Raw genomic sequence first — 14,294 nt, 5'->3', positions numbered from 1 at the left:
GGATGGATGCTCAGGTTCACGTTGCTATCCGTTCCTGCCACGTGTGTCAGCTCAATGACAAGACTGTCAAGTTACATCCTGCTTCTCTTCAGCTGTTGGCACTGACAGATGGACCATGGCAGAAAGTTGCTGTGGATAAAGTCAGGCCATTTGTCACTGCTGCATCCAACTGCAGGTTTACTATATAATTAACAGATTATTACAGAAAATGGCCTGAGGTTTCCTTTACTCACACCAACACTACGGATTGTGTGGTTTTGTTTCTGTCATCAGACTTCAGCCACCATGGAAATCCATTGAGTATAGTTACTGATAATGGTGTTCAGTTTACGCCTGCTGCTTTCTCTGCTTTTCTGGAAGGAAGGAATATTTGTCACCATCGTTCCACTCTCTACTACCCAGTTTGGTCCAATACCCAGGTTGGTCCAAATGGTCATTCAGCAACTTTCGCCATGGAAACATGTGGTAACTGAGTCCTTGCCTGAGTGAGCCATGCCACTCCATATACTTCACCCTTTCAGCTCTTCTATGGCAGGCAAATGCACACAAGACTGTCTTTTTTTACCATCTGCTCTTGTGCACTCACCAACTGACATGATGGTTCACCGAAGGATTATGAGGCCGCAACACAAAATGAAAAGTACACTGAAGTGGGGTGCTCCAGGAGTGGGATAAAGTTAGGGTTACGGAACCCTTTGCATGTTCCTAAAGGACACAGAAAGTTTACTGATACTGGACTTGGGATGGGTAAATATGTTCTGAGCAATGGAATGCTTCCTATCTCACTGCATTTCCATGCACACCAAGAACTCCGGCTGAGAATACTGCTTGCTACACACACAAACTCATACCACTAGAACTTGATGTTCGGAAGCCTTGTTGGCTAAAGGATTATGTTACTTACCTCTGATGTACTGTTATGTTCTTAAAGGGGAAAATGTTGTTTTTATGCGTGAATTGTGTTGAGTGCTATTTTGAAAATAGAGATAAACTGAGATAGAGTAAAGAGTATGTGTATTTGGCATGCTGTCCGAGGAGAGGGCTCCAAGCTCTGTATTTTGGCCCAAACCCACACTATTCCCCCCTTATCCCTGGCTGTGATAGGAACAAGTCGAGAGTGAGGAGTGGCAGTGGCAGAGGGAGCTGAAAACTGTTGATCAATATAGGTGAGTCAGCTGCGTATGTAAGGAATAATTGACAATCGGCCATTGAATTATTAGAAAATAATGCACACCAAGGTGGTAATGCGGCCACAACACGAAGCGGAGTTGTGCATTATTTTCTAATAATTCAACGGTTCTTGAGCCATTGATAGCAGACTTAATACAGTTATTAACACAGTTGAGAGAGAGAGAGAGAGAGAGAATGAGCATGAGCAGAATGCGTCTCTCACGGCAGCAGTGTCTCTACTAATAGCGAAACTAAGTTTATCAACCTCAAGAACCACAGTTATTATGATTAGTACCGCTGATGAGAATTGTAGCTTTTAAGAGAGTATGTGCTTTCAGGACGTAATAAAATGTATTTTGTGGGAAAAAAAACATGTTAATTTGTTGCTTTTATTCTATTGTTTACTATATTTATTTGATTGGTCAGTGTCATTGTGGGTTTTGTTTCTTTTGTGGTTGTAGGCTATAAGGACCTTTTGTAATAACTGAAATCATTTGGAGAAGTGAAATGGAACTGTAATGTGGTCAAGACCTGCTAGAACTACTTTAGCCGTGTGTTTCCCTGAAAATAACTGCACACCTTAATCAGATTCGAGCATTCAACAGCCCTGTAGTATAAATATATTTAACAATTTCTTGATCATACAAAAATGTAACAGGCAGATAAATGTATGAAGCTTTCAAATAGACATCTGAGTGATGTATGTGTGGTGTCAGAAGAATTGCATAAAGTATTTTCCCAACAGACACACTGCTAAACTCACACTACTTTCAGATGCTGCATTAACGGATCTAGTGTCTGTTCGCGTCTACGTGCCTTTAACATTTTCCTCCCCCTCGCGCTCTCCATTCTCTCTTCGTTTATAGTGACATATTGATCAGACATAATGGGAGGGGGTGGTGGAGATGTGGTCACTGGGGTCAGAGCCGTGGCTAGACTTCCTCACCCCCTTCCCAACATGTCCTCATTGACCCTAAGCTCCCCCATTCCAGACTGACCACTGATCAGCCTCAGCCACCGTATCTGTCTGACATTGGCAGCTGAGTATATGGATAGAGTGACAGTCAATAGTCAATACAGGACAGGTTGTGGAGGGTGGGGGAGGATCCAAGTCGATCGAAGGATGAATGAGGGAGACTGTAATATAGTACAAGGGATGAAAATTCTGTCATCATTTACTCACCTTCATGTCATTTCAAACCTGTCAGACTTTCTTCCTTCTGTGGAACATAAAATAAATTATTCTGAAAAATTAAATTAAGCTTATTCAAGGAACTTAATTAAATTAAGTAAAACTTTTACACGCAATTAGTTTAGGCCTGTACAACAAGTCTAAAACAAGTTAATTTAAACAAATAATGTTTTGCTGAACCAAATAAGGAATGAAAGTTCCTGTGTTAACTAGCATGCCAAGATAACTACTAGATAACTAGCATGTTAGCATGAAAAAGACAGTTGCATTTATTGTTATATGTAACATGAGATGAGCAAGTAAGTAGTGACTGATCTCATAACTGGTATGTACTTCTAGCATAAAGTTATTGCTCATCATCATCTAGCCTCCTTCAGCATAATGGTAACCACAAAACCTCAAAACAATAGAAATTATTCTAGATATCCATCATAAGTGAGCATTAAACATTAACAAGCCTTTCTCTTTAATGAAAAATACATAAAATTACACTTAATTTTAACATTCCCTCTCCTAGTGCAGTCAAATACTGGGATCTACAGATCAACTGTCCAGTTAATTGTCAACAAAAATTATTCATGTAGTCCAAAATTTATTATTTTACAAATTTAAGCAGACTGAACATAATGAATTTAAGTTGTGACAAAATGTTGCTTACATAATTGTTGATTTAGCTCATTCAAAGTAATTTGAACAAGTAGCATTTCTATTTTTATTTTTGTATGTTTTTTTTTTGTCCACACAATAGAAGTCAATAGTTTTGGACATTCAGAAAATCTTCTTTTGCGTTCCCTAAAAAGAAAGTCCGTCACAAAAGGTTTGGAATGACATGAGGGTAAGTAAATGATGACAGACTTTTCATTTTTGGCTGAACTGTCCCTTAAATATTGTATTAGCTATTTTAGTTTCACAGTGTTATGGGAAAATGTTGCTTCTGACAATCCAGACCCAAGAATCCGTGAAATATAAAGACAAAACAAATGCAAAAATGAATGAGTACCAGATTTCCATCTCTCTCGTCATTTAGCCTAGTAAAAAGCAAACAAGACAGCAGCGACACTACCTGAAAAAAACCTGGTGGGCTTCCACTCCATTGCTTCCCACTGCCTAGTTATCTCAGTTCAGTGAGCTTGAAGGCAATAAGACAGGCCAGGGACAGCACTTTAAAAGCACTGGGACGCAGTGGTGGTGTGTCTGAGCTGAGAGTGTCTTACAGAGAGCGGTACGCTGTTAGAAAAGCTCCTCCATTTTAGCAATCAGCCAATGTCTGGGTCCCTGTGGACACCCTGATGGACAGACAGAGTGCTTCAGTACATTATGAGGATTGAGGCACATCAGATACCGCTGCCCGAGGCTAAAGCAACATCCTCCTACCGGCTGAAAATCTTTAGTGATTGGATAACAGCGGTGTGATAATGCTAAGTGACCATTTCAATATACAACAGTAAGAGTCATTTATAACAGCGGAGAAGTTAAAAGGGGATCGTTAGGATTTCAGATGGTTCAGCCTTTGCCTAAAGCAAGCCATAGGTCTTCTCTCATTAATACCCGTCTCGAGTGACATGCAATATTTCTGTAAGGCAGTTTGTAAATGCACCCTAATGACATTATTATTTCAACATTGACTGTAGCGGGGTTAAGTTACACACAGATAAGCCCCTGCAGTCTGCCACTGCTACGTTATGGAAACATCTTTGAATGGGCTCCTACACTTTCATTAGTGTATCTTAAGTGCTTTTCATCATCAAGTGCGTACTATCCTTTACTTTCATTATTTGGCCTTTTACTATAATTATGATCTTGTCTAGTTTGACATGAATGGGTCAGCACTGCGTTTCCATGCTTTATTGCTGGAGAACTGCACGATCAGAATGAACAATCCTCTCCAGGAGCTGAGATACCAATCAGGAAAAAAAGAGACGAATGCTGCTCCATGAGCCAGTGAATCAATACCAACCATCTTAGAAAGGACTGCATGGGGGAGCGAGCGAAAGACTAATGGAGGAAGACAAGCCAGAGAGAGGAAGAGTAAAGAGATTAATGTAAAAGAGGATTTCCCCTGAAAATGAATCAAAGTCGGCCACAGAAACAGAAGGTCAAAGGTAATGGGATTAATGGACATAATTAACCGACTCTTTTTTTAAATTAACTGTTTTTAAAAAGCCAGCAAAAATATTATTGGTTAGTTACAAAGAAATTATATGCTCATCAATCAAAAATACAGTAAAAATATTGTGAAACATTATTACAATTCAAAAGAACTACAGTTTTTTTTAAGCTATTTTAAAATGTAGTTTATTCCTGTGATGGAGCATCATTACTCCAGTTTTCAGTGTCACGTGATCCTTCAGAAATCATTCTAATATGGGTTAGGGTTAGATTTGCTGGTATAGAAACATTTCTTGTCAATGCTGAAAACAGGTGTGCTGCTTAATGAATAGAAATTTCAAAAGAAATTTCTTTTGGAAAAATGTTTGGAAAAAGTTTTTTTGGAAAAATGAATAAAGTCTTTATTAATAAATATATACATATAAATATATACACATATCTATCTATCTATATATATCTATCTATCTATATCTATATATATATATATATATATATAGACATATGTGTATATATTTATTAATAAAGTTTTTTTTGGAAAAATGAATAAAGTCTTTATTAATAAATATATAGATATAAATATATACACATATATCTATATATATCTATATCTATATCTATCTATATATATATTCATTCTATAACTCTTTGTTTTTCTTTCTCCCAGATGGAGAAACACTGTATAAAACTTAAAGGTAATTTGACAAAGAGATATATTTTTGATCAGTTCATTAAGTGTTGTGCTATTCTGTCATAGAAAACAAGGTCAGCAAACACTGCAGATGTTTTAATGTTTTGTAGTCATCCTGTCACACTTATGTACACAACTTTAGCAGTGAAGTAACAGAATACATTGTAATATTGCTTACTTCCATAAACACGTTATAATAATGATTTCCGCTACCATATCTTTTACTTTTCATTTCTTATCAACAGCTGATTCTTGCAAGCACGATCACTGGGGTCATTTGTGAGATAACACAAAGTTAACACGTTCATCTTTCTATGTTGTGTTGCTTTCCTTTCCTTTAACGGATATGTCCATGTCTTTTTGTATACTATCGAATTCATAGCTCTCATCCTCCATCACCACAGCTTTCCACGATTCCTGATGAAGCTTTTCGTTCCTTTCAGTTATCTGGGCTGACGGGGGGACTGTTGCCACCAGAGCAGGAGTTAGATGTTTGAACTCCTCCTCATTTATATCAAAATCCTTCATTTTATGATCAAGCACCCACCAGCGTCCCGCAAAGCCCACATCCAGCACACGTTTTGGCAGCTCTGTCCAGGGCACAGAGATTGCTGAACAACGCGCCTCATACAGGCTGGCCTCAGAGTTGTAGTCTGTGTAATAAGCCAAAGAGGCAATGCCCAGACTGACATAGCGCAGCCTGCCCTCATTTCGCAGTTTCACAAGGGTCTGGACGTGTCCATCTGAGGTGCCACTGCGTATCCATGGTGACAGGAGAGCCAGACGGTTGGAGGTTTCTAGCAGGCTGGTCTCAAAGGAACCATCGTCGGGGTTGGTGTAACAGCAGGCGTACATTCCTCCCATAAGACCCAGGTACACTGAAGCTTTGAGGGGTCGCTCCCGGGCCCCCAAAACTGCCTCACGACAAGCCTCCTTATAATCGCTTAAAAGACTACGGCACCATACACCTGAAAACAGTGAAGAAAATAGCAGATCTTGATTAACATTCAACAAATACAATATTCTTATTGTCACAATGTACGTGAAATAATGCAGCAATAATAATAATAAAATATAGCATGCAAGACGGAAGCATCATAATGTTAGCAAAAACGAAAAATAGCGAAAAATAGTTAGCAAACTAGTACAAACACAGTTGTCTTTCTGTAGATAAATTTAACACGCCTGAATTTAAGGCGTAAATTCAGATGATAACTAAAAGAAATGTATACTTGACTCAACTTGACTGACCACCTAAAGGTAATACGAACACTGTCTTTCTGCTTATGTCAGAAGCTAAAAAAATAAGTGTGGCTTAGTCTTACCTGCGCGACTGTTTATCAGTCTTTGCCATCTTGTGCCCTTGGTTGTCACAGTAGCTGCTGTGGAGCACCATCTCTTCAGCAGCCACGAGGCGGCCATGTTAGCAAATGAACTCACGAAGTGTTATAGTTCACAGTTCACGGCGGATATAGCACAGGAAGAGCTTTCAGCAGACAGTTTCAAGACTGGCCCGACGCAGCAACGGTGGCGGCGGTGAAACTGAAAAAAAGGAGCCAAAATGGCGAGTCGCACAGTACGTGAAATGTTATTGGTCCGGTCGGGAAACACAAAATTCCCTATTACGTTCCACGTTAAACACCAAACAATAAAACAAAAGAAGGGAGGGGGTATGTTTTGTTTACCTAATGTTTTTAAAGCTTTTTATCTTTAGACAATTTAATTGATATGAGGTATTGCTAAATTTATTTTATAAAAAACAAAATAAAGTGGTCTATCCGTGAATGTGGAATTTGTCAAGCGAATATGAATTTATTGTACAAGACTTTCTGACAATTTCATATACGTCTGTATTAATAAATATGTTTGTCAAAAGTATTTAATTATTACATAACAGTCAGGAAATTGTATTTATTTTATCATAAGTAGTCAACAACAACAACAATAAAAACAATACACAGAGGTTTTATTTAATAAAAACCCTATTGGTCTAAGATATAATACAACATGCCTTGACGATCCTTCATTTTGAGCCATCAATATACTGTAAAAAATATGAACAGGTAAAAACATAAACAGTTTTAATTCCGGCTTTTTCCGGTCACGTGATCATGTTTTGACGCATCCTGCAGGTGACGTGGAACATGGGGACGATAACGGTAAATCCCTGTGTATTAAGACGGTATCAAACCTACTCTGGCTACAGTCGAATCGGTCAATGATTTTTAAAATATCAGTTCATTAAAAGATAAGGTTAAAAAGCATCCGAGCTGACGAAACCATTATTTTTGTTTTACCTGCTAGCTTAAAACAAGTTCGACTGTTGAAGTTTCCAGAAGGAGTCAGCGTTGGCACACTGCAGGATTACCATATTGTAGCAGCCAGGTGAGTGAATTAGTCAAAATCTGATGTGATTTTAGTGCTGACGGCTGTCGAATGATAATGTTTATGCTCTTTCCCCTCGCAGATAGTATTCTTATGAGCGCTCCCTGAGATCTCCAGTCATGGCTAGTCCAGATGATCTACAGTTTCAGGGTAATTGTGCCTCTGATATGTGCCACCTTGTTCTTGTCTTTCTGTCTCTTTGCTTTAATCTTCATCCTGCACGTTTCCAGAGTTTGAGGAAGCCGCAGATCTCCTGTCTTCAAATCCTGGAGCTGCAACCCTCAGCATCTCCAGCCCCAGCGCTGCAGCCTCCTCTGGAGAAGTTAAAGTGGATCTGTCAGACGATGAAGACAACCAGCAAGAGAGTTCAGAGGTGAGCTGCAGAACAAAACGGGGAAATGAGCTCACAAGTGGCTGCTTATTTCACATGCCTTTTATTTTACAGTCAATGGGATAAACCAGTTTGTTCATTATTCCCACAGCTGCTTGCAGGCGAAAAACAAACTGGTGGTTTTTGGACGTTTGAATACTATCAGTCGTTCTTCAACGTAGATACAGTGCAGGTACATTGATTTCTTACTTCTGGCATTCTTTATAACCCTCGTATTATATTAAAAATCTGGGTAAGACCACATTGATGTGACAGTTTGACCCTAACTAGATTCAGTATAATTTACCAAAAATTACACTATGGGGTACAAACAGTAAACCTTTAACATTAACCACACATACATATGATTTTTTTTAAAAACATTTTTCACACAAACTGTACATTTTACAGTATTGTAACTTTTTTAAAACTATTTTAAAAACATTTTAAATTGTGGAAAAGCACCAGTGTTGCCAGGTTTTCACAACAAAACCCGCTTAATTGCTCTTCAAAACTAGCCCAATCGCATTACAAGGGGGGGTTCCATAGTAAAAATCATGGTTTGGGGGGTAAAATTTGCGTTTTTGGCAGGACTCCTTAGGTAAAATTTGCATTCCAGGGACTAAATAACACATTATTTTGGGTCGATTCAACCCGTGGCAACAGTGTAAAAGTAGCCCAATTCCGCCGGAAAACCACAGACTTGGCAACCCAAAAATCTGGGTTTGTTTCCCAGCAAAATTAACATGCATGAACTGATATAAAAGTATGCCATCATAACAAGTCTCTTCAGATAAAAGCATCTGCCAAATACATAAATGTAAATAAAAGGGTAGTTGAGAAACAGACATAACAAAATACATCAAAAATAAGTATTTTCATTTTGCTTCTGTGCAAATTGACCCACAAACATACTGTTGGAAAGAAATTTTTGTTTGCTCATTCCAAATTAATCTGCAACATAATTTTAGTCTTGATATCTCATATCTTGATGAATTACTAATATTTTAAAGGGAGATCCTGGTTGCTTGGTCATTTACCTACTTGGAGCTATCACATTCAAGTGTGAACATCAACAACTCGAGTGCCCTAGTAATTATTAGTGGTCGCTATTGTTCTCTTGCATACTTATTATTATTATTCCACATAAAACTTTGACACGCTACTCCTCCCATTTGTCATAGACCCATGACAAATGTCAAATCGTGCGGATTATTGAGGAGAGGTGTGCTGTGACATTTATAAGTGATTGGGTGTATGATGTTCGCCCGGTGGGCGAAAAAGTGAACGAAAATGTCCCATATCCTTAACATTGCGCATTGCGACAGACTTTGACGGGTCATAGCTCCAAGCAAGGATTTTGTAGAAACGTGTAGGTTACCACATTTGAAGAGGCTGGCAGGCTCTGTCAGAACATACCTCAAAATGGGGTGTAAGTTGTACCCCTGGGGTGTAAGAGCCACCCAAAATCGGCCCATTGACATACTATGGAGAAGGGAATGCCCATTGCGCATGCATGTTTTTCCTACTACGGTAACTTGCATAGGGATTTTGTATTGAACATAACTCTGGATCACAGTGTCATAGAGACAAGGGGGTGGGCTCATTTAACTCAAGCAACCAATCAGTCTCCAGGATCAATGTGAAGCTATCAAGACACACCCTAGCAACCATTTAGAGCACCCTAGCAACAAGTTCCATAGACTTCTATTAAAAAAAGATCAAAGGGATATCTTTAGATAGAAGTGTCATAGAAACTCGTTTGACTCAGGGCAGCAAACAGCCAATCACAAATCACCTTAACTACTTCTTAGCTACGCCTTAGCAACCCAAATCCAAAGAAGGATATCTTCAAATCTGAATGTCATAGAGGCATGGGGGTTGGTTTATATCATTCATACTGACAAGCAGCATTTGAAGTATCATCACTGGCAGCTGCCAAGCCACAACCTAGCAGCCATTTAGTAAAACACCTAAATCTCTGCATCAGAACATCGTATAAAGATGGGGATTGGCTCTTTTGGCTCATGTTAGCAAACTGGACTTCCAACATGTTACACATGCTAGCAGTGAATAGCTACATGTTAATAGCATTTAGTTTACCATGAAAACATGATTTAAAAAAAAGTCAAAATGTGCTAGCATCATGCTAATAACACATTAGCATCTTACTAAAAACATGCTAGCAGTGTAGGGGGCAATATAGTTGCGCACGACAAGCACCACTAACATTTTCTTCAGGAAATGTACATGTCTAGTTGTATGTGATGTTGTCTTTATTATTGTAGGTGCTGGATAGGATAAAGGGCTCAGTTATGCCTTTGCCAGGAAGGAATTTTGTCAAACACAACATTCGAAGTAACCCTGATCTTTATGGTAATGTACCATGTTATTTTTAATCTCACAGAACAACCCTTCACAGCACACCCAAACAATTTCTTTATATTTGAGTGTATTTTTCCTTTCCTGGATTATTATGAAACTCTCAGGCAGTTTAGTTTTTGTTTTCCTTCCTCTGTCAGGTCCTTTCTGGATCTGTGTGACTCTAGTGTTCTCAGTGGCCATCAGTGGAAACCTCTCCACATTTCTGAGTGAGATGGGAGACACAGATTATCACTACAGACCTGAATTTCACAGAGGTGAGAGGGCGGTAGGGATGGGATTTTGTAGAGAACGATTTCCTAATGATTTTTAGTCATTTAAAGGGATAGTTCACCCAAAAATGAAAATTCTGTCATCATTTACTCACTCAAGTTGTTCCAAACCTGTATGAATTTCTTTGTTCTGCTGAACACAAAGGAAGATATTTGGAAGAATGTTTGTAAGCAAGCAGATCTCGCCCCCCATTGACTACTATAGTAGGAAAAAAATACTATGGTAGTCAATGAACAACATGAGGTTGAGTAAATGATGACGGAATATTCATTTCTGGGTGAACTAACAATTTAAAAGTAATTGGACCAAACGATATATTCTACAAAATATATTAAACTAAAATAATAGAACATTTTGTTAACATTTGTTTTTAATTCATATACATTAACTACATATTAATATATGAACATCCAATCAGATTTGAGGTTCATTGAATCTAAACCCACAACTAATTTGAGTCTTTTTTTATTCAATTCATTAAAAAGAACCAAGTCATGTAGCAGTTCTGTTTCTGTCAATCGCTTATGAATATACTAAAAGAAGGATTTGTTCTGTTTAGTCTCAATCGCAGCAGTCGCTGTGTTCCTCTATGCATGGCTGGTGCCTCTAGGAGTTTGGGGCTTCCTAACGTGGCGTCAAAGTGTTGAGAGACAGATCAGCGGTTACACATTTTTAGAGACTGTTTGTGTCTACGGCTACTCTCTCTTCATTTATATCCCTACCTCGGTAAGTTTGAGATAATGTTCAAAAACACACGATCAGGCTTCATCATGTTAGACCCAATAAGTCATACTTGATCTCTGTTTTTAGATATTATGGACCATTCCCTTATACTGGCTCCAGTGGCTGTTGATTGTCATTGCCATGGTGATCTCTGGCTCTGTGTTGGTCTTGACATTCTGGCCGGCTGTTCGCGACGACACAAAACTAACGGCTTTCACTACCATGGCAGTTATAGTGTCACTTCATGCCCTTCTGGCCGTTGGCTGCAAGGTGAGAGAAACTCTTCAAATTAATATTCCAGGTCAAATACACCTTAAAAGCAATTAGCTACATCACAGAAAATAATTTTTACTCATCTTTGAGTGGTTACATTTCTTAAATTGGCCTTTCAAGGTTGGATTATTTTTCTAGGAGCAACTACTGGCTATGTGTTACAGTAATTCCTGATATACATATGTGAATATGAAGTGAAAATAGGCAGGTTTAGTTTTATCACTGGTTATGGCATGAGTTGAGAGACTGCATATTATTTTGCACAGACACAGACTCTTTCACACCAGTCTTATGCTAACACTTTTAATTTGAAACAGTTTGAAAGCACGGGAATAAACATTTTAAGATATGCTTTGTGCTTTCTTTCAAGTCTGTCACTTTTTACAAATCAAATGATGAGTCCATATTATTTTCTGTGACAGTTGATGACTACAGATGCTGTTGATAGAGCTTGAGTGATTTATAATCTGGCATACACTACTGTTCAAAAGTTTGGGGTCACAGTATTTTTTTTGAAGAAATAAGTATGATTTCTTTTATTCAGCAAGGTCATATTAAATGGATCAAATGACAGTAAATGCAATTTCAGTGTTACAGAATATTTCTATTTCAAATAAATGCTGTTCTTTTTAATGTTTTGTACATCAAAAAATGCATCATGAGTTCCACAAGAATATTAAGCAGAACAACTGTTTTCAACATTGTTAATAATAAATGCTTCTTGAGCGGTAAAACATATCAGAATGATTTCTGAAGGATCATGTGACACTGGAGTAATGATGCTGAAAATTTAGCTTTGACATGACAGGAATAAATTACATTTTATAATATAAAAAAGTAATTTTAAATTGTAATATTTCAAATACAGTAAAAAAAAACAAAAAACAGAAGTCTCTTATGTAAGCATAAGAGACTTCTATCAAAAACATTATCAAATATTTCCGACCCCAAGCTTTTGAACGGTAGTGTATTCTTTGAGAACGACTGAAATACATGTAGCATAAACAAACTCCCCTTCCAATTGCATGTGCAGTTTCATTCATTCTTTCTTCTGGTACTATTACACCATCCATTATGACACTCAGCTTTAGTATTTAATACATTTCTTCTCTCGTTTTAGCTCTACTTCTTCCAAACGGCAACGTACACAGGATCATCACACTCCGGGCAACAGATAACCCCAGCTTCAAATCACACAGCACTTAACGTAGGAAAACCTCAATGACCAACTGAATGGGAACCTTGGAGTCTTTAGATTCAAAGGACATGGAAAATGCAACGAAGGAGTGCTAATGCTAGACGCACACATGCATTCCCAGCAAGCCTATCGAAAGTGTTTCCAGTCTGTATCTAACCAAGCAGATGAAATAACCTCCCTCAGATCAAAAGTGAAATCACAGTAATGATTTACTGATGACTTTAGTTTGTAGTATTTTTCTTGAAAACATTACCTTTAATTTGATAGGGTGTTGTCCATTTTTGTATTTCTTTCATTCAAAAAAATTAAGTAATTTAAAAGTGTGATCTTGCATTACTGTGAACTGATTTGAGGTTTGCCTTATAACCCCTGACTGCTTTCTTTCCTTTCAAGACTACTTTCTCTCTGTTCTGTAAATTGAGAGGAAGTACCGGTATTGAGTATTTAATTTTGCTTTCCTGGGCAGTTTTCTGTTTGATGACACTGTGGATTAAAATCATTATTGTCAGGGTGGACCTTTTCATTTTGAGCTTGTTTGGTATGAATGGATATGAAACTTACTTGGGGCTATACATTTCTAATTAGGTTTGCTTTGTGCTTATGTAAGTCAAGCTCTTAAAGAGTTAGTTCACCCAAAAATTAAAATTCTGTCATTAATTACTCACCCCCTCATGTCGTTCCAAAACCGTAAGACCCGCTCATCTTTGGAACAAAAATTATATTTTTGATGAAATCTGAGAGCTTTGTTCCTCCATTCACAGCTATGCAACTAACAATTTGACACTTCAAAACAGTTCATAAAAAAACTAATCAATATGATTTGAGCAGTTTAGTCCAAATTTTCTGAAGAGACACGGTCGCTTTTTATGATGAACAGATTTAATTTAGGGTTTTATTCTCATATAAACATTCATCAACTCACACATCAGTCGTGGTAAACAGAAGCTCAAGCAAGTTTGCTTGATGCCTGTGAAAACCAACAAGGTTCATTCTTGTGTGTTACGCAGCATGTTTGAGCTTCCACAAGACGTTTGTTCTCACTCGTCAAGCAGGTTTGGTTGAGCTGTTCATGTTTGCTGATCAATGTTTATATGTGAATAAAAGCTTAAATTATATCTCTTTGTCATATAAAGCAACTGAGTCTCTTCAGAAAATTTGGATTAAAGCACTCAATTCATATGGATTAGTTTTATGATCTCTTTATGAACTTTTGTGTCAAATTATCAGTTGCATAGACTGTCAATGGAGGGACAGAAATCTCTGATTTTATCAAAAATATCTTCATTTATGTTCAGAAGATGAAAGTCTTACAGGTGTGGAACGACATGAGGGTGAGTAATGACAGAAATTAAATTTTTGGGTGAACTAACGCTTTAAAGGGGTAGCTCAACCAGAAGATTAACTCACCTCATTGTTCAAAACATGTCTTTTTCTTGTGTAAAATAGATATTTTGAAGATTTTTGGTAACCAAACAGTTCTGGTGCCCATCAACTTCCATTATGTGGTAAAAAAAAAAAAAAAAAAAAAAAA

The 14,294-nt window shown here is 37.7% G+C and overlaps 2 protein-coding genes across 3 annotated transcripts; one reads left to right on the top strand and one right to left on the bottom strand.

Moving 5' to 3' along the window:
• Window positions 1-5,240: 5,240 nt before the first annotated feature.
• Window positions 5,241-6,679, bottom strand: timm29 (translocase of inner mitochondrial membrane 29). Its single transcript, XM_048194881.1, has 2 exons — window positions 6,485-6,679; window positions 5,241-6,127 (listed from the first exon to the last, which is right to left on the bottom strand). The coding sequence occupies exons 1-2, from the start codon at window positions 6,579-6,581 to the stop codon at window positions 5,472-5,474; spliced, it is 753 nt and encodes a 250-aa protein (XP_048050838.1). The 5' UTR covers window positions 6,582-6,679; the 3' UTR covers window positions 5,241-5,471.
• A 572-nt stretch (window positions 6,680-7,251) lies between these two features.
• yipf2 (Yip1 domain family, member 2) lies at window positions 7,252-13,276 on the top strand. Of its 2 annotated transcripts, none has more exons than XM_048194846.1 (10): window positions 7,252-7,318; window positions 7,464-7,544; window positions 7,627-7,694; window positions 7,775-7,917; window positions 8,027-8,107; window positions 10,203-10,290; window positions 10,437-10,553; window positions 11,129-11,295; window positions 11,380-11,562; window positions 12,686-13,276. In XM_048194846.1, the coding sequence occupies exons 3-10, from the start codon at window positions 7,664-7,666 to the stop codon at window positions 12,788-12,790; spliced, it is 915 nt and encodes a 304-aa protein (XP_048050803.1). In that variant the 5' UTR covers window positions 7,252-7,318; window positions 7,464-7,544; window positions 7,627-7,663; the 3' UTR covers window positions 12,791-13,276. The 2 variants fall into 2 exon arrangements, with proteins under 2 accessions (XP_048050803.1, XP_048050813.1); XM_048194856.1 differs by having other exon boundaries at window positions 7,276-7,373.
• Window positions 13,277-14,294: the final 1,018 nt, after the last annotated feature.

The sequence above is a fragment of the Megalobrama amblycephala genome, linkage group LG1 (assembly GCF_018812025.1).
Source record: "Megalobrama amblycephala isolate DHTTF-2021 linkage group LG1, ASM1881202v1, whole genome shotgun sequence".
NCBI classification, from domain to species: Eukaryota; Metazoa; Chordata; class Actinopteri; order Cypriniformes; family Xenocyprididae; genus Megalobrama; species Megalobrama amblycephala.
Note: the sequence above shows the minus strand (reverse complement) of the source record. Positions and strands in the feature narration are given on the sequence as shown.